Here is a 17,983-nt window from a genome sequence, read left to right on the forward strand (position 1 = left end):
CAAGTTCTGCAGCTAGCTATTCTCAGTGCTAAAGAGGAAAGGAGCAGTGCTGGGCAGTGCAAAAAAGAACACTGTATCCTAAAGTAAGGAAGGGATGGAGACCCAATTAAAATCCTCAGCAACAGCATTATAGAAGTTCATGCACTGCTTATACTCAGGGAAGAAACAAGACAAGAAGCACTGCTTGAGCTAAAGAAAAGCCTAGATAACATGTACAGCTACTTACTTGGAAAAGCTGGGTGCTTGCAATGGGATCTTTGTGAAACAGCTCAGTAGCACTGACGTAGGTTGAGGGGATAGGCTCACATGGATTGCTCTGCCACAGAACATTAAAGACAATTATCATCCCAGTCAGTCCCTCTCTCATACTCTCCAGTAGCCAATCTGCTTGAATTTCAACTCTTTCCACATTAAGACAGCACATACAGCTCACTCTTCCCCAACCTGCCTTCCCTAGCAACACTCACAGGGCCATTCTGGTGCTTGCTCAGCTTCTGAAGGACGGTCAGATAGAATTTGAAGAAGAAGCTGAGTGTGAGTGTGCGTCGGAATTCCACCATCCCACCAGGTGCAGAAGGAGACAGGTCCATCTCACCTGCCAGCAAGCGGCAGGCATCCTGCAGCAGCTTCTCATTCCAGTCTCTGCAAGGGAACACAAGCAATAATCAGCCTTTCCTCAGCTCTAACTATCACCAGGACAGATTTCCAATAGACAAGCTCATTCAGCAAGAAAATGGCTCTCTGAGAGCCCAACACAGACCTTTGAGTGTAAGGGATACTAGAAAAAGGAAGGCATCACACAACATACAGACTGCTGCAGAAATGTAGCAGCACTTCTTCCCCTTTCTCCTTCTGGGTACCATCAGAGAGAATGATTCTGGCTATTTGAATTGCTGTTAGTGCTGTTCCCCTAGTCAGACTTGCAGAAAAATTCCTACCTGCCAGCGAGCTCTTGGCAAGTTTTTAGTGCCAGGATGGTCGTAGGAGCCATTCCACCATAGCTTAGTTTGACCTCCTGCACTCGGCTGGTGCCATGTTGGAACAGGACTCTCATCCCACAGGTCACAATAGCAATGTCATCCTCCCTACGGTAAGCCTGCTTGAAAGCTGAGACGTATTCACCCTAGGAGACAAAAGTATTTATTTATTCCCTGTCTTGGCATGTTTCAGAGCATGGAAATGGACAAGCTGTTAACCTACCCCTACATAGAAGAGCTATTTCAGGGAACTGTATCAGGTGGATTCATCTCGCAGTGCCATGTGTGATATATTTGTTCAGGCAGTGTTACATATCATATAGGTTGGAAAAGACCTTCAAGTCCAAAATTCACATGATCTTAAGATTAGGTCTAATGTATTACACTGGTGGTTATTATCCAAGATAAGGCTGTTTGTGAAATGAGTTTTGGCAGATCTGCATACAGTTTTCCTACACAGTGAGGAAAACAACCTTTTTTTTTTTTTCCATGAACAATCTTACTATTCTTCTGCAATCGCTTTTTCGCAGGCTGCCAAGTTGGAAACCTAATCAGTAAAACTCAGATCCCTTCACCCTTTCTCTTCTAGTTCTATTGGAAGTCCTTGGACCTTAAAGGAACTGAAATCAATAATCATAAATGGTTCACAGTTCTAGAACACTCCACACTAGTGAATGCAAGACTTACTGTCAGTCCAGTCCGTTACTTGAAATACAACTCTCAATAACTACTCTGAATCCTCTGTTGGATTCCACGGGAAAAAAAATGCACCAGCAGCTACAACTCACTAAACTCAGCAGCTCTCCTATGGCAGTAAACAAGAGATTAATATGCTACTGGTTTACACCAAGTGATAGTGCCACCCTGGAGTCACAGAAAAGTCAGTTTTTCCCATTGCCTGTGCTGCAGTGTATAACAAATTCCTCTTCCTGCAGACTAGGAGAGAAATCAGATCTGGTATCTTTGCATGGCCATTCTTGAGAGTTTGCTGCCAAGTTCTTCTTTGAATGCTTCAGCCAAGCTACCGCCCAGCATAACAGTCTGTTCCATTAGTTATCTCTAATCAGAAGTAGACTCCACTGTAAGGAAGTAATTCCACTACTGCTGGCAATGAGAGGAGTTTCACAAGGAGCTGGTTTTATGCACTGAGGTCCTGTTACTGGAAATATAACTGAAGTGTGTGTTTCATTTCCTAAATCCAGGTAATTGGTGGGCAGCCAGCAGATAATGGCAGAAGAGCATCAGTAGCATCCTCCTAATTAGCTTTCAAAGAGAAGAGAAAGCAGCCACTTCTCTTACAGCACACCAGGTAAAGTGTCCTGTGGGAGAAGACACTTATTCTTCATCATTAGGACTATAGGCAATGTAACCATTTGTACCAGCTGCCCACGAATGCCCTACCTCATGGTAAAACAAGAGAATGTCCCCTCTAAACATTCACAGTTAAAGTTTACAGATACTAGCAGTCTCACAGAAAAGCCAAGTAACTCATAAGGGCTCCGTACAGGCTTAGATTCTTCCTCCTGAACAAGAGGTAACACCACGTAGGAACACATATTTGCATTTGCAAAAACATTTCCGTGCCTGAAAGAACTGACAAAAACATGGACTATAGAGGTCAATAAAGGAAGAAGGTTGGACAATATCGATTTAAAGGATGAAGTAAGACTTGAGCTTTCTGTCTCTCCAGTGTCAAAAAAAATGCAATACTACAAAACCTTCATAGGTTCATAGAGAAGTAAATAGTCACTGTGCTGTTAAGCACTTTCTGTTTGAATATGACTTGGTTTGTTTATGACTCGGAATATTACTGTCATAAATATTAAATAAGTGTGAAAAATGGTGTAGAGAAAGATGTTTGTGAGGAGAAGGATATGAAAAACTAATGGTCACTAAATGAGAAATAACGCAAATGGTGCATATAACATTTGTGAACCTTATCTGGAACACGGGACGTTTTTATAGCTTAGAAATAAAGAAGGATTGTTTAAATAAAGGGTATGTCCCATTCCGGGAATGCCGTGTTATACATTAACTGATGCATCTGCTGTGAGGATATCACAGCTCCTGAAGACTTTGTCACATGCCAGCACCATGAGACATTCCTCAGAGAACTTTACTCTCTCTGGCTTCATGTTTGTGAGCAAAGACCAACCAAGACAGCATGAAATCCAGAGTTCAAATGTTGGTCTAAGTTTTTCAGATGAATGAACTGCACGTAACCTATGGATCACACCATTGCCCTGCTGGTAAACATTTCTTTCTTTTGTGAAGCTGCCACACAACTTCCATGCGAATGGAGAAATATGGCATTTTCCATCAACTCTATCAAAAGTGTTTCTCATTTTGAGAAAAAGCAATTCTTCTTGTAGTTATCACAAGATCACAGGACAGTTATTCAGAAATACATGGAAAAATGCCATAAATAAAATACTTATATTCTCTTAACACTTAGATACAAAAAAAATAATTTTTAAAAAAGAGAATAGTCAACAACTTTGTTAGTTCTATTTCTTAATGTGATGGCATTCCAGGTAAATTGATGCTTTCCAGTTACAAAATAAATGTGTTACCACACCGTTAATCCTTGAATTTTATAGCTTGTAGTCTCAAGCTCTAAAAAGGTAAATACCCTTACCCTAGCAGATTACAGTCTGACGTTATTTGCCCTGAAGAGAAAAAGGGATTTTACTTTATAGAAAGTGAATCTATTACTCAGTTAAAGAGGAGTGCCCTATTTGAAGCTGCCAGTCCCATTGCCAAACTGCCATGATAAGCAGTCCTTCTGGTTTCAGTCTTGCAAGGCAAGGATACCGAAACTCAACTTGCCTCTCATCCCCATATTCTTCCCCATTTCAGTTCTCAGAAATAGGACAGGAACCTCAGAATCATGAACTTTACATCAGGAATCACTAGCATCTTTGCTCTACTATTTCACAAATAGAATTTACACCTCTGGGAACAACACATTGGTACCTTTAACCATTACTGAATGTACTCGAAAACCCTAGACAATAAAGTGGAGTTTTTATTTCTTGTGCCAGAAAAGTTGGGCTTGCCACAGAGCTCAGTTTCTCTTGCTTGCTAGAAAGAGTATGTTGCTATATTTTCACCAAATACTTTATTTGCCTGCTGATCCAATTGGGACTACGTAAGCATTTGGAGACCAGTCTTCAAGGAAAAATGCCTAGCAGTGAAACTAGCATTTAGGTAATAATATTTTAACTCTGCAGATGCTGAAGGCTTTTCTACAAGCTTACCTCCTTGCTGTAAGGTATCTCAACAGAGAGGAGTACTTCCTCAGGTTTGACTGTAGTTTTTCTGTATCCTGTGAAAAACTTCTCATCCATCGTGACAGTCCTCTTGCCCTCTGTAGAGCAAGGAGAATTCAATGGTGAATGAGCGAGCATCTCAGATGAAGAATGGAAATAGTGTATATGATAGAACCTTTAGTCTACACAAACCATTCTTGATATGGTACCACTTTTCATTTTCCACTCATTTACATTGTTCCAACAAATCAGGATTTTCTCAGCTTTACTTTGATCTTCATGTATATCAAAACTGTCATAGATTACATATCTGTATATATCTGCATAAGAATGGATGAAAGATCTCTCAAAGTCCTCCTTCCTTCATCTAATTAAAACTCAGACTCTGGCTGAATTCATTTCTAGCATTTCAATGCAATTCCCTCTTTCCCCTTTCCACAGCCTGCATTCAAACATGTTACATAAGAAACCACAGAGAAGATAGACTACTTCTCAAAAATAACCTATTTGAAGAAAAAAATTCCCCCAAGAGCAAATGCAAATTGTGACATTTAGTTTTCTTCACAGGAGGAGGGAAAAAAAGCAGCAGAATTCAGCTTTTGTTTCAAAAATTCACAATAATCAAAGCATGAGTGACAAAAATAATTTTACACCTTTTTTTGATTTTGATTTTTTTTGTTTGTTTGTTTGTTTTTTCTTGAGAACAGACATCTCCAACCAGTTCTTCACAGTTTCTGTAAATGTGTGCACTGTGCCAGATTTATTCTGGCATAGAAGTTCAAAACCCTTTAGGAAACCAGTCTTAGCTTTATCCTGAAGACTTGAGCATCAAGAAGGGCAAAGCCCTCCAAAAAAATCAAGCAAACGATATTTTATGCATTGCTGACATGAACTTTCAAGTTTCGATCTGACAATATTCCATAGGAAAGGACTTACAACTATTCCATCTACCTCAGTGCCATGAAGAAATATAAGTAACTTACCCATTGATATCAGAGTCAGTTTGCTTCCACTTGCCATTAACACAGGATTTAAGTCAGAGATTGGGCTTGCTGTCATTATGTTCCCACCAAGAGCCTAAAGTAATAATAAATGAAATAGAAAAATAATAGAAATTCTCAACATCTAACAATAACAACTTGCAATCCTACATTATCCCATGCAGAGTGCACTAAGGATTGGCTGCACTTGAGCTTGTTTTGATAAGCTCTTTCTGCTTACTCAGGAACTCTAGGCTGTTAATGAATTAGGGATGTATAAAATCCACAAAAACAGCTGTTGCCCCATTGATATTGACATTCGTCTGACACAGTTTTAGCAGCAGTCTTTGGGTACTGCATCAAAACTACCCTATGCTCAAGCCACATATACCCAGCAATGTCAAGATTCAATTGGTGTAGATGCAATTATGGAAAGATCCATGGAGAAACTTTTCAGTAACATTCAGAAAACAAAGTGTTTTGACCGCAGCACAAATACGTGGCCCAATATATTGTAAAATTATATCTGGTTAAAATAAAAGCAGGTTGGCTTGCCAGAGCTGACAGCACAGTAGAAGAGTTCCATTGGAAAGGAACTTCAAAGATGGAGCCCAACAGCCTGACCTCTTCAAGGCTAACCAAAAGGTAAAGCACATTAATGAGAGCATGTTCCAAGTCCCTCTTGAACATTAGCAGCCTTGGGGCACCAAGTGCATCAGTAAAAAGCCTGTTCCAGCATTTCACCACTCACTCATACAATAAATTTCTCCTTGTGCAAGAAGCACAAGGCACACCAGTGCTGGATAAGGGAGGCCATCTCCACAGACTAAGCTCTCAGTTCCAGTCCCCAGTACTCCTGAGTCACTTACTGCAACATTCCTGATCTGTGGCCCTGCAAACCATCGCAGCTGTTCAAGGGCAGCCTGGAAAATCTCAGTTTTGTAAGAAGGAAGCTCTGCCACAGCTTTTCTCAGCACCTCTTCTACTGAGCTTAAAGTGCAGGCAGCGCCAAAGGTGACCCCTGCAGACAAATGAGAAGTGCTATTTTTCTTCTCTCAGAAGCCTAGATATAGGAGGAGAATTATAACAGCGTCTACATAGGTTAGATGCCACTGGATTTAATTAGGCAGCAAGGATTTGGGGAAGGCACTCAGTCACAGTGGAGTATTCTGTAATGCAGTGTGTGTAAACATCACATCCCCAGAACAAACCTCACAGCTCATGACAGTACTGCCTCTTACATGACAGTAACCTAGCATCCATTTGCCTCACTGTAGCGTGGCTGCATTCACTACATCATCTTCATTACTTCTAATTATTTGTAAGTTTTCCCTGCTTCCATCACAAAATAAATGCTAAGTTACATAGATTGTCAAATCCAATGTGTTTCTCACACTTGCTAATTTAAAAATCTTAATAAAGATGGCCTGCTGAAATTCATTATTGAGCCAAACAATAATTAAAACACCATATATACCGAGAAACACAGTCACCAAGGCTGGAGAAGACCTCCAAGATCATCTAGTCCAACAATTTGCCTACCAGCAATATTTCCCCACTAAACCATGTCTCTTAGTACGCCTACATCTATGCAAGAATTTTCCCTAGAAGGTATATTCATTCTTAAACTATTTATACATGTCTCTCACTCGGTCACCTGCATGGGAAATGCATGAATGGAAACAGGAAACAGTCTTTCTTTTGTACTGGAGCTCCCACTCACTTAGCAGGTATTGCCTCCCCTTTTCCTCACCTGTTTCAGTGTGCTGAACAGCATTCATTTCAGGGATCCATGCTGGTGCTAGTATCACTGGATACAACATGTTCTTTAACCTTATCTCAATACCTTAAGGAAAAGTAAGACTTCTTCAGTTGTGCATGTGACAGAGAGCCTCAGTTAACTGTCTCCCAGTGAAAAGGCAGCAGGCCTATAAACAAGTCAGTTCATTGACCACCTAACATACAGATCACATACAGTCATAAAGACACCAAACTAAAATCCACTCCCCACTAACACCAGAATTTTCACAGGGCAGTTTTAGGCTAGTTAGCACGTGTGTGTCCTGGCTATTGCGTACGTAATCCTTAGGGAAAGAAAAATTAATACAATGAATGAGACCAAGCTGAGGGATTATCTCCTGAATTTTTAGAATAATAGAATTACTCAGTATGTCTTAACTCTCTTTCACACCTCTCATGTTTGCAGAGTTATACATGCTGGGAGAAAACAGCAGAGTTTAATTCCTGGAAATTTTTCAAAATATAGATTTCACAACTGAATTACTTCCAGTAAAAAGATAAGTCATATCACATCACTCCCACTTCTCAAAATCCCACAAAACAAGAACAAAAAAAAAGAGACTCAGAGGTCTAGACAATAATTTACTTTTTCTTTTGGCACACTAGCTTTTCTTCTTACCCACTTCAGTGTTCCCTACAACAAGCTTGGCATTGGGATATTGGGATTTGAGTGCCACCAGCTCCTGGAGAGTTGTAGGCTGAATCCACATCACGCGTTCACCTTTGAAACACACCTGCTTCTGCTCCTTGTTTCTCTGAGTCTGTAGAAAGAAAATGCAGAAAGAGTTCGGGCCCTACACAAAGCCAAGAATCCCCTAGCAAATGACTGATGGGCACCCATGGCACCCACATCTGCTTGGCAGTTTGCCATTCTCCATCCATTCTTCTGCTGTCACTGACTGGAGTCTCCCACACTGACAAAAATTTTTCCTTCCTTTTGGAGTGCTATTCCAAAAAAAAAAAAAAAAAGGATGAAATATGGAGAGAACTAATCTCTGATGTAAGCCAGTCGGCTTCTACTCTTGCTATACCAACTGGAGGAAAGTTGGTGCATTCAGGAATTTATCTAGTTCAGACATACGTTCAGTTATTTCCTGTATTTCCTACCTCTCTTCCCACAGTATAAATGGGTCACAGGGTCCTTAGCTCAGACAGCTGTTTTTACAGCAGAGATATACATACGAGCTAGTAAAGTGAAATCCACATGTCAGCAGCTGTTCCCTCTTCGGATAGTCAGTGGCCAAGAAGGAAGGCAACCCAAGAGCAGATACAAATGGTGACAACAGAAAGTGCAGCCACCTGGGGCACGTTCTTAGCCTGCATATCATTTAAGCCATCTTGACTGGCAAGAGTCTTTTATAAATAGGGAAATACCTGTGCCCAAGTTGCTTCATTTCATCATCAGCCATCTTTGGCATTACCATTTCATCAAGACACTGAGTACTGGCAACACTCAAACCCTGTGTGGAAAAATGAAGCCAGTGAACCATGTACTATTTCTTTTTTAAAGTAACTTACCATTAACTCTGGTGGGAAGATTGGTTCCTGTGTAGGGTCCAATGGCTGGAACTTGGAAGAATCAAACAGGCTGGAGGGCATCATTGTCTATGAAAGAGAGAATGAAAATAGCTAGAGCAGAAGCAGAGGAGAAAGCTATCCACATACATCCTTATCTCATTTCCTTATTCAGTCCAATGCCTCTTACAGTTTCATGGAACAAACAACAACAAACAGTGAAGAGATACAACCTAGTTCAGTGTCCCAAGTTTTCCAAATCAGACTTTTTCTGATCAGAATATGTCAGGCCAGAAACCTGAACACACTCACAGGTTTTTTGCCAAAAGCGTCACCACATTCACACTGGTTGTGCTAAATGACAAAGGTACATTTAGGATGCGAGACCAGCATGAAAGAAGCTAAATTAGTCCAATCTCCTCTGCATAAATTCAGATTACAAGCACTGGGCTTTGGCACGGAGTAAAGCAAAGTTAGATTCATAAACACTCAGCATAAAGAACAAAATAGTTGAGGAGTACTCTACCATGTTCTCTTTTTCATTCATGCAGCAGCCTGGGCCATTGGCTTTTCCTCCACAGCAGCCCCCATTCTGAAGAAACAAACAAACATACTTCAACTAGTCTGGACAAAACTAGAAAATTCAGACTTACACAGGATATATTCCTTCCCTCTTATCAAACCCTGGGTCACTGAAATTTTCAGTAACATGCATTCTTTAATAATTTTAATGAAATAACACAAGCAGTTATTAATTGCTGAAGTATTCCAGACAAACCTGGATGTTTCCTAACAAAGAATCCACAAGAATTTTTTTGGAATTTTCCGAAGAGTTTTGTTATAGTCTCTCCTTCCTAAAGGAAGTTTACACTTTATTATATTATGCTCTAATTCCTTCTTTTCAGTCTCTACCATTTGTACCTCAACTATTATATAAAATGTTATCAGCTCCTGCAGACATCAGCTTCCTCCAGACATTCCAAGAGGATTCAGTTGTAATGTCCTGGGATGGTCATTAAATCATTCATCACTGAACCGTTTAATTTTGGGACAGATCAATACTGGATAATTAATTTAGATCTGTTTTCACAGAAAGACAGCTGCAAAAGCTGGTAGCACCTCGATTGCAAGTGTCATTGCATTATTTCACATAAGTGTTACACCTCACTGACCCAGTGGGAACACTTTTCTAAAACCTGTGTCTGTGCTACTCCAGACATACAGAATGGCAGTGTTTTCCAAGAGACAGGCATTCAAACCAGCTCAGATGTCTCTGGAGATAAGACGTCTCTTATCTGCAATATAGTATGGCCAGAGGAATGACTTAAAAAAAAAAAAAAAACAACTTCTATTAGTACTACATTGCAAATTGAGATCATGGCTATTGAAGTTCAGCTTACCACGCTGTTTTCTCCCTTACTACGACAGCATCCAGTGCCATTGGCTATACTGCCAGAGCAATTTGAGTCCTGTGGGGATAAAAAGCTGTTCTGAGAAAAATGTTCCCAGAAAATGAAGCAGAATTTATTCCCTTCTGAGACAATTCCCTCTCCCCACTTTCATCCTGACACCTCTCTTCCAAGCTGGAGTTGCAGTTAGCCCAGTATTACTTAGCATGGAAGCCAGGTTATTATAGCTGCGATCCTTATTCCACTTCTGATTTTTTATTTTTATTTTTATTTTTTTTTAATTTCTGCTCTACCTTAATAGAGATGAGAGAATCAGAATGGCACGGAGTATTCAGGTGTTGGTGAGCTATGATACACTGGCATAACACCGTCTACTGTTTTGTTCTCTACTCCTTAGAACGTTCTTTTGAGTACTCACTGGTGGCCATGCTTCCATGGAACTATCTACCACACCTCCAAGATCATCTTGCTGCACAACAATGATCTGCTCATCAGCTCATCATTTTACATATGAAATGAAGACTACCTCTCACTCCATTGATTACTCTGTATTTATTTGCTCTGAATGTTTTAAACATTATCTGAAGCCACTTACTACAGCAAAAGTCCTATATCCCTCCAGAATGGGTCTGTATCCTGTACACCGACACAAGTTCCCTGTATAGCCAGAGACAGAGGATAAAAAAATTAGCATCATTTAGCTGAATGATAATTCTTTTAGAAAATTATGTTGTCCTTCACCATAGCTTGTCAAATCTAGATTAAGCTAACAAAAATATTGAGAAGAACATTTCATAAGTAATTTTGCAACAATCTTACTATTCCTTTTCAATGAAACCTTCAATTGAAATTAATTTAGACATTCTGCCCAATTCAGTATTCATTTACCTCAATTGTGCAAATCTAATCAGCATATCAACTCTCCAGCCTTCTGAATTGCAACTATTACTTTCCTTTGCATCTGATTTCTTCTCAGTCTGCAGCCAGAGGCCTTGTAAGAACTCTAACCTCAGAAGCAACAGTACCCTCTCAGATAATTTCAACAGTTGGATTCTGCCCTACTCCATCATGTCTTGGAACTGGCATCTGGCCCAGATGCTGTCACTCTGCATGCTCTTGTGCCCAAGATGAATTGGCCTTCACAAGATGTGGAGGCTCTTATAAGCCCTTGAGGCACTAACCACATAATTTATCATGTTAAGAACCGTAAAGACATGATCAGAGGCTGAGACCACTTGTCACTGCTTCAGCACAACAATGAGTTTTTGTGGGATTTTCATAGGCTGTTTTTGTTCACATAATAGCACCTGAGAAGTCTCCCAGTAGAAAAGCTGGTACTTAACCTCATAAAAAAACTGCCTGTCTTTAATGAAAAATATCAAGCAAAGTTGCACTTCCATCTTATTTAGTGAAGCGGATGTTAGGAAAACAGCACAGATTGCACCTGTGCACAATGTGGGCATTACCTTGGAAAGCATCTTCTATGTCCTCCATTTTGGGTTTGGGTTTGTTTCGAAGCAATGTGTACATGGACATAACAATGCCTGGAGTGCAAAAGCCACACTGGGACCCATGACTTTTTGCTATTCTCTCCTGAAAAGTCACAACAACAATCAGCTTATGATGTCAAGTGAGTTCATGACTGTACTGATTTCTTTTTTTGCAACATTTCTACTTAAAAAAAAAAAAAAGCAGAAACAATCTCATCAGAAGATCTGAAACAACCACCAAATGTTCTTTGACAAGATGGGTTGTATCATCTGTGAAGACTTCAAAAGAGAGAGAGCCTACTGAAAAGCTGACATCTAGGCTTCCGATTCCCAGAGTAGTTGAAAATAACCAGAAGTCTCCAGTAAGACAGGAGCTCTTCAGATTTGCCATACTTGAAAGCTACCTGTACAGACCCGAGTCTGAATTTCAAAGATTAGCTGGTTAGAGTCTTCAGAGGAGGCAGGAAAAGAAGCAAAGGTCAGACAAGCTGTCATTCATTCATGCACGCCTAACTTAATTTTCTCTTTGTTGTTTACTGTCTCAGATTGACGTTGGCAGAAGTCCCACTCACTGCACAGACTGAAATGAATCAGTTTCCCGTAAAGGAGAGTATTTCCAGCAGTGCTGTAGTCAAGTTCCATACAAAGTGCAATACAACACTTTGCCAAAAGAGCAAGCTCACCACATCCCCATCACTCCTTCCTACCACTTCAGATTCCTAACTACGCAAGAGGAGAAACCAAGGTCATTCTTGGAAGGCCATAACAGAGCCAAAACCTATCTCCAGATTTCCTGGCTCCTGACCTTTCAGCTGTCAGCATACAGGCTTCCAGCACAACATCAGCTTTCCCAGTTTCTGATGCAGGATGCGAACCAGAGTCCCATGGCCCCATAACTAAGTGTGAGCATTTTGGCCAAGATAACACCAGCTAACTTACTAGCTTTCTAGCCATTCCTGCAAGTAAAGACAAAATCTTTCTTTCAGCATTATAATGAAGATTTCAGTACTCTAGAACATGTTCAAACAAAATGAAAGTGTGAATACAGGATTCAGTAGTTAACGGTGTTATAGCTTACCTGGGCTGGGTGCAACCTGGACTTTGTGTTTCCTATGCCTTCAACAGTAGTTACAGCTACATGATGCAGAGCACAGATAGGGAAGAGGCAAGCATTGGCAGTATAGTGGCTAAAATGATAAATTAAGGTTATTTCATTCAACAGTGTTGCTCAGCAGAGGAAAAAGGGAATCAGGAGGGCTGAAAAGTACTTAGAATCCATGGCAGCAGACACAGCAGGTGAGCTTCAATAGATGCAAGGCAAGCATTGCAAGTCAAATCCTACAGCACCTATTCAAAGTTCTTAACAACCTCCCTTGAACTTTAAACTGACTGTGCACAAGAGGATTTGACTTAGAAAGTTAAACGTCATCGCTGCATGTTAAGCTACAGAACATTTTGCTACACACCATGTTGAGGGTTCAGATTGCAAAGGATACAGGATTTTCTTCTGGAAGGGATCATACTTGGATATCATAACAGTGCAAGCACCACATCCACCTTCCCCACAGCCCAGTTTGGTTCCACATAGTCCCACTGAGAGTACAGAAATTAAGGAAAACATGAGGAATGTTGGCAAAAGCCCTCTCCAACAGTTGTCAATCAAGTCTTAGCAACAGCTTCTTGCTGGAAACTAAGCATTCATATTTTTCCTTCTCAATGAATTAACTTAATATGGGCAAAGTCACAAATGTTGGCACGTAATCCTTGAGATCAATTTCAAGATTCCCAATTATCTCCTTTGAACCTATTTGCATTCATTGTTAACAACTCTAGGCATAAAAGGTCTAGAAGTGAGAAGCATACATTGGCACAAGAGACAGGCCACTATTTTCCCTCTTGAGCTTAATCTACCCAAGATACAATCCTACAAAATAGGCCTGCTATAGCTCTTCTGGAAACCCCAAAGAGGATAATGATTTATATCTTTGTACTTATCTCAAATTCCAGACAACTAGAACGTGGCACCAAAGATAAAATAACTAAGCACAATTCTTTTGAAGGAGTACACCAACACAGACGTGAAATATCTGTAGTATGTCCACTCCCAGATAGTTCAGACAAAATCTCATTAAATATGGAGTGACACGACTTACTGAACTAGATCTAGTAGAGCCAGCCTGGTCATCACAGTGATGGCTACCCAGCTCCTGAAGCAAATCTGACTCACATATCACTAGTTTTACGCAGAAATCAAACATGACTCTTTCCATCCAGAAATACAACTGCAGTATGCAACAGAAACCCTTGTCTCTAAGTGTACACCAATGGATCATTCTAACCTTGCCTATGGTAAGCACGTCATAGGATAATAAAATTATTGGTTATTACCTATCCAGTAACGTTCAAATTACTAGACAACACAGACAGCAGCTCAAGTGGCTCTGATGTTTTGGACAGAAAATTCTTTACAGTTTTCATGAAACAAAGCTAAATTTCCTTCAATCATATGGTTATCTCTATATTTGTATCTACAATATTCTAATAGATAGCAATTCTGAGATCTCCCTTTGTAGTACTAATAACTAATTTCAAGTTTACGTGAAGTAGATGATCTAAATTTTTCTGTTCTATAATCTCAGAATATCTGCTGTAATCTTTCCCAGCAAGAAATAATACCAGACCATGTGGAGCACCACTCTGTCCACAACACAATGCTGAATAGTAAACAACAATTAAATGCCATAGGCAAAGACTTCTATCATTTCTTCTGACATTGGATACATTTTCTTCGTAGGTAAGTCAGCAGAGTAGTTTCTGGGTCCACATCTTTTTCCACCACCTGCAAGAAGGGAAAGGTACTTTTAAACACAGAAAACTTTACAACACAGATATGTTGGGTTGTACAACAAACCAACCAGCCAGTAGAATTGACTAATGGTACTACAGGTGAAATAGCAAATATCATCCCTGATGACGTTAAATCAACCAGTGTTATACTGACAACTACCCTAAACGCAGGAATGTAAAATTATAATTGAAGAGATATTTTCTCTGCAGATTTTCACCCAGACCCACTCACTAGTGAAAAAATATATATATTAGCAGTTAACTATTAGATATAAAGTTAGATTTTACTTGGACCTCTACCCCATGGCCAGAAACCAAAGTCTGCTCTTGCCTCCAAACGGCAGCAGAGCTTGTCTTCCTCTTTTGTTGTTATTAGTAGTGTCAAATTCACTGCATGCCAGAACATAATCATGTATTCTTGGCACTTACACTGTGCAAATCCTAAGAAAAATAGTTACTGTTTTTTAAGCTAAATCTCACATTGGCAGACATTATATGCAAATTAACCTTTCCCAGTTTTGAAGGGCAAATCAATACAGAGACTACTTGTGTAAGCCATTTTTCTTGCTGATAAAACACTTTCACACCCTCTGTACTGCTTCTCTTTAATGCCTTTGACACGTGACAGGGTTATTCTCAAGAGACAAGGTTCATACTTCCTGTTTGAGTCCATATTTTTACAGCCATCAGATAAAGTCCTCTGCTACAAAACGCAAGTGTTAAGAGATTATTTTTGGTTGGTATTTGTCTTCCTTAAGAAAAAATAGTGTTACTCCTGCATTGGGGATAATCTACAAGGAAACAGAATCCATTCTTCAAGCTCAGGGATGTCTCACTCTAACCAGCACTCGTGTTGCTTCTATTCAAAGCAGAATAATCCCCATTCCCATCTCTCCTGTATGTACAGAAGTTACTAAGAGCATGTACTGGCCTAGTCTTGGCCACTGACTCAGAGTAAGCATGTAGACCCGTCTGCAGTAGTCTGCTAAATAGGCAAAAAATTCCAAAAGAAAAGCTGTGGTTACTGGTTTCCCGTGGGCAATAGGCCTTTCCCAGATCAAGAGCCTTCCCCAGCAACTCACATCCTTACCATCAGCTGAGTGTCTTCCCCAGGGCTCCATCAATGACCACAGCAAATCCCTTTCAAACAAGTTCCCAAGGTAGCCAGGCACAGAGAAAAAGCTTCAGAACAGTTTTCCAAATGGTTAAAAGGTATTTATACTATTCTATGGTTAGTTCTAAGAAAACGTCTCAAGAATGTTTCTTGAAAGTTTCCAAAAGCACTCCATGAAGTACTCCAACCGAGCAACGGAAGGTTTTGGCCAAATGGCTCCTTGTCAGGAAGTTTTCAGTAGGAAATGAAACATAAGCCTAAGTCTTCATTCAGCAAAGCACTTCACCACTCAGCTACACACGCTTCTAGTAAAGTACTTAAGTATGTGTTAATTCCCATCAGAGCCAAATCTTTGCCCAACTTTATCAAAAAGTGGCTTCCACTACGCAGAAAAGCGTCACGATAATCTACACTTATATCCCATTCCAACTAAGAGCCAGGTCTTATGCCTCAGTCATAACCCTTCCACTGGAGCTGGCAGAGACTGGGGATCAGAGAGCCCAGGTGTGAGAGTTTGGAGTCCATTCTGGATTAGGCTAAATCCCACACACAAGAGCATGGAGTAATTTCAATTTCTCTGCTCTCACATTCCTGCTGGGGCAATGTTTGTTTATGAGTCTCTCTTATAGATCACACAGTAAAACTTTATACTTCTCCTGCCTTTTGTTCACTGGCATTGATGCACGTTCTGTCCTTCAGCACATCATTCCTCCAGTAGTTTGTTATGATCACCTGCTGTGATTTGTTCTTAAAATATTTTAAAACCTCATAGGTGGGGACAACAGCTTCTCTTGTCTGATGCCCAGAACAATATGATTCATAGCTCAATATCTAATCCATCAAGACAGTTCTTGCTCACCTCCCTCAGTGTTCCTGTGTAGAAGGAAGCTGAATTATACCTATTGTCTTCAGCAAGATTAGGACCAACTTGTTTGGATACTGCTATTAAAGAAAGATTTCTTCTTTGCTAAGATGCTGCTTTGCTCCGTTATTGTTGCTTTTTGAATCAACCCCCACCTTGGTAAAACAAATCATATTGAGGGCTACATTTTGACAAATTTGGAGTTGTAGATGTTGCTGCATACGGTAGCTTAAATTTTAATCAAATGCCAATTTGTTTAACATTAGGAAATGTTCCGAGGGCACTGATATCCAAATGACCTCTAATAAACTCGCATGCATTGCTATGTTTGCACTATACATCTATTTTCTACTCCACATTCTTGCATTCTGTGGGCTTTTCCAGAGAGGTGTTGAGCTCATTTCCCCATGATTTCGTGTACAAAATTTGGATCTCAATAAGCAGTTTTCACTTGAAAATTTCCCAGTCCAGCCAGATGAGGAGCGGATGCACAGAGAGGCAGCTGAGCTTCCTGTCCTCTGCTCCTACCCTAAAGAGAACTAAGGACGTGCAGAGACACATCAGACATTTACCAGAGATGAAATGAGGTGCCTTGCAGCAGGTTGGTTTGCATTGGGTGCAATGGGATGAACTCAAAACTATGTCTCTGCTATTTCTGCTTTGAGATGGGTTGTTTTATCCCATGCAGCAACAGAGAACAACAGTTCAGGTAACTCTGTCATTAGAGCATAAGGCATCTAAACTAGAATTCCAATATCAGTAATTGGGCAGGGTGTAGGAAAGAACAAAAAGGAAGACTCTGAAGTTTCCCAGTTGACCAAAAGCAAGCTAAACTTTCCATCAGCTACTGCCTGCCTGTAAATGAGAAAACAGACTTCCTTCTGACCAACTCCTGCCTGTTAGAGGCAAGAATAGAAGGTGGAAGGTTTTAACAGCAGGTCAGCTGTAAAGGTCCCTGAAGACCTTGCAGTCTGTGAATGGGCATTCCTGAAGTCAGCTAGAGGTTTCAAATTCATTTACCAGGGAGAAGGATTAGAACAGAAATGAATAATCTGAGTATAGCCACATGACGTAAGTCTGTTGGTCATGAGAATGTTTTATTCTGCTTTAAACCAACTCATTGAAAATTGTAATTCACTGTTTATGTAAGATCCAGAGGGTTCCAAAGCTCAAAAATCCCAAATTTTGGCTGTTTCCACCTGTGATCATGGGTACAAAGGCTTTGAAAGACCTTTAATGTGGATTCCTACACAGACCTTCTCTTAATAGTCAGGTTAAAACTACAAATATATAGTGTGTTTAACTAAAATTGCATGCAACTTGCATAAGACAGACTTGTCAGTTGAGGAAAACTGTATTGCTGCTATTCATAGCATATACACATAGAATAACAGAATGACTTGGGTTGAAAGAGACATTCAAGATCATTCAGTTCTAATCCTGCTATGCATGTGTTGTTTTCCATAATATTCCAGGCACCAACTCTGCATTAGCTGTGTGCCAATTGTTACTCTCAGTGAAGTAAACAGGTGTTTAAAATAAACAACCCTGAATGTGAAGTATGCTCAGCTGCTTTGAGGAGACTTTTCTTGATATTATATTATAGACTGGGCTAATGTGAAAGTAGAATTAGCTACCAAGAAAGTCCCTATCTTATCAACCATCTCTTATCATGCTGTTTTGTGCCATTACAGAATATCAGCAGCCCATTAACAAT

The 17,983-nt window shown here is 40.1% G+C and overlaps 1 protein-coding gene across 5 annotated transcripts in view; it reads right to left on the minus strand.

Moving 5' to 3' along the window:
- Window positions 1-17,983, minus strand: part of XDH (xanthine dehydrogenase) — a 59,392-nt gene that overhangs the window by 22,444 nt on the left and 18,965 nt on the right. For all 5 annotated transcript variants that reach the window (XM_019611819.1, XM_019611820.2, XM_019611821.2 and 2 more), the window contains exons 2-17: window positions 14,225-14,282; window positions 12,940-13,036; window positions 12,522-12,630; window positions 11,420-11,546; window positions 10,549-10,610; window positions 9,945-10,013; window positions 9,071-9,136; window positions 8,548-8,634; window positions 7,649-7,790; window positions 6,983-7,075; window positions 6,099-6,250; window positions 5,233-5,326; window positions 4,238-4,347; window positions 939-1,123; window positions 468-642; window positions 227-316 (exon numbers count right to left, since the gene is read on the minus strand). In XM_019611819.1, coding sequence (XP_019467364.1) covers window positions 227-316; window positions 468-642; window positions 939-1,123; window positions 4,238-4,347; window positions 5,233-5,326; window positions 6,099-6,250; window positions 6,983-7,075; window positions 7,649-7,790; window positions 8,548-8,634; window positions 9,071-9,136; window positions 9,945-10,013; window positions 10,549-10,610; window positions 11,420-11,546; window positions 12,522-12,630; window positions 12,940-13,036; window positions 14,225-14,282 — 1,716 coding nt within the window. The remainder of the gene's footprint in view (window positions 1-226; window positions 317-467; window positions 643-938; window positions 1,124-4,237; window positions 4,348-5,232; window positions 5,327-6,098; window positions 6,251-6,982; window positions 7,076-7,648; window positions 7,791-8,547; window positions 8,635-9,070; window positions 9,137-9,944; window positions 10,014-10,548; window positions 10,611-11,419; window positions 11,547-12,521; window positions 12,631-12,939; window positions 13,037-14,224; window positions 14,283-17,983) is intronic.

The sequence above is a fragment of the Meleagris gallopavo genome, unplaced genomic scaffold (assembly GCF_000146605.3).
Source record: "Meleagris gallopavo isolate NT-WF06-2002-E0010 breed Aviagen turkey brand Nicholas breeding stock unplaced genomic scaffold, Turkey_5.1 ChrUn_random_7180001956681, whole genome shotgun sequence".
In the NCBI taxonomy this organism is placed as follows: Eukaryota; Metazoa; Chordata; class Aves; order Galliformes; family Phasianidae; genus Meleagris; species Meleagris gallopavo.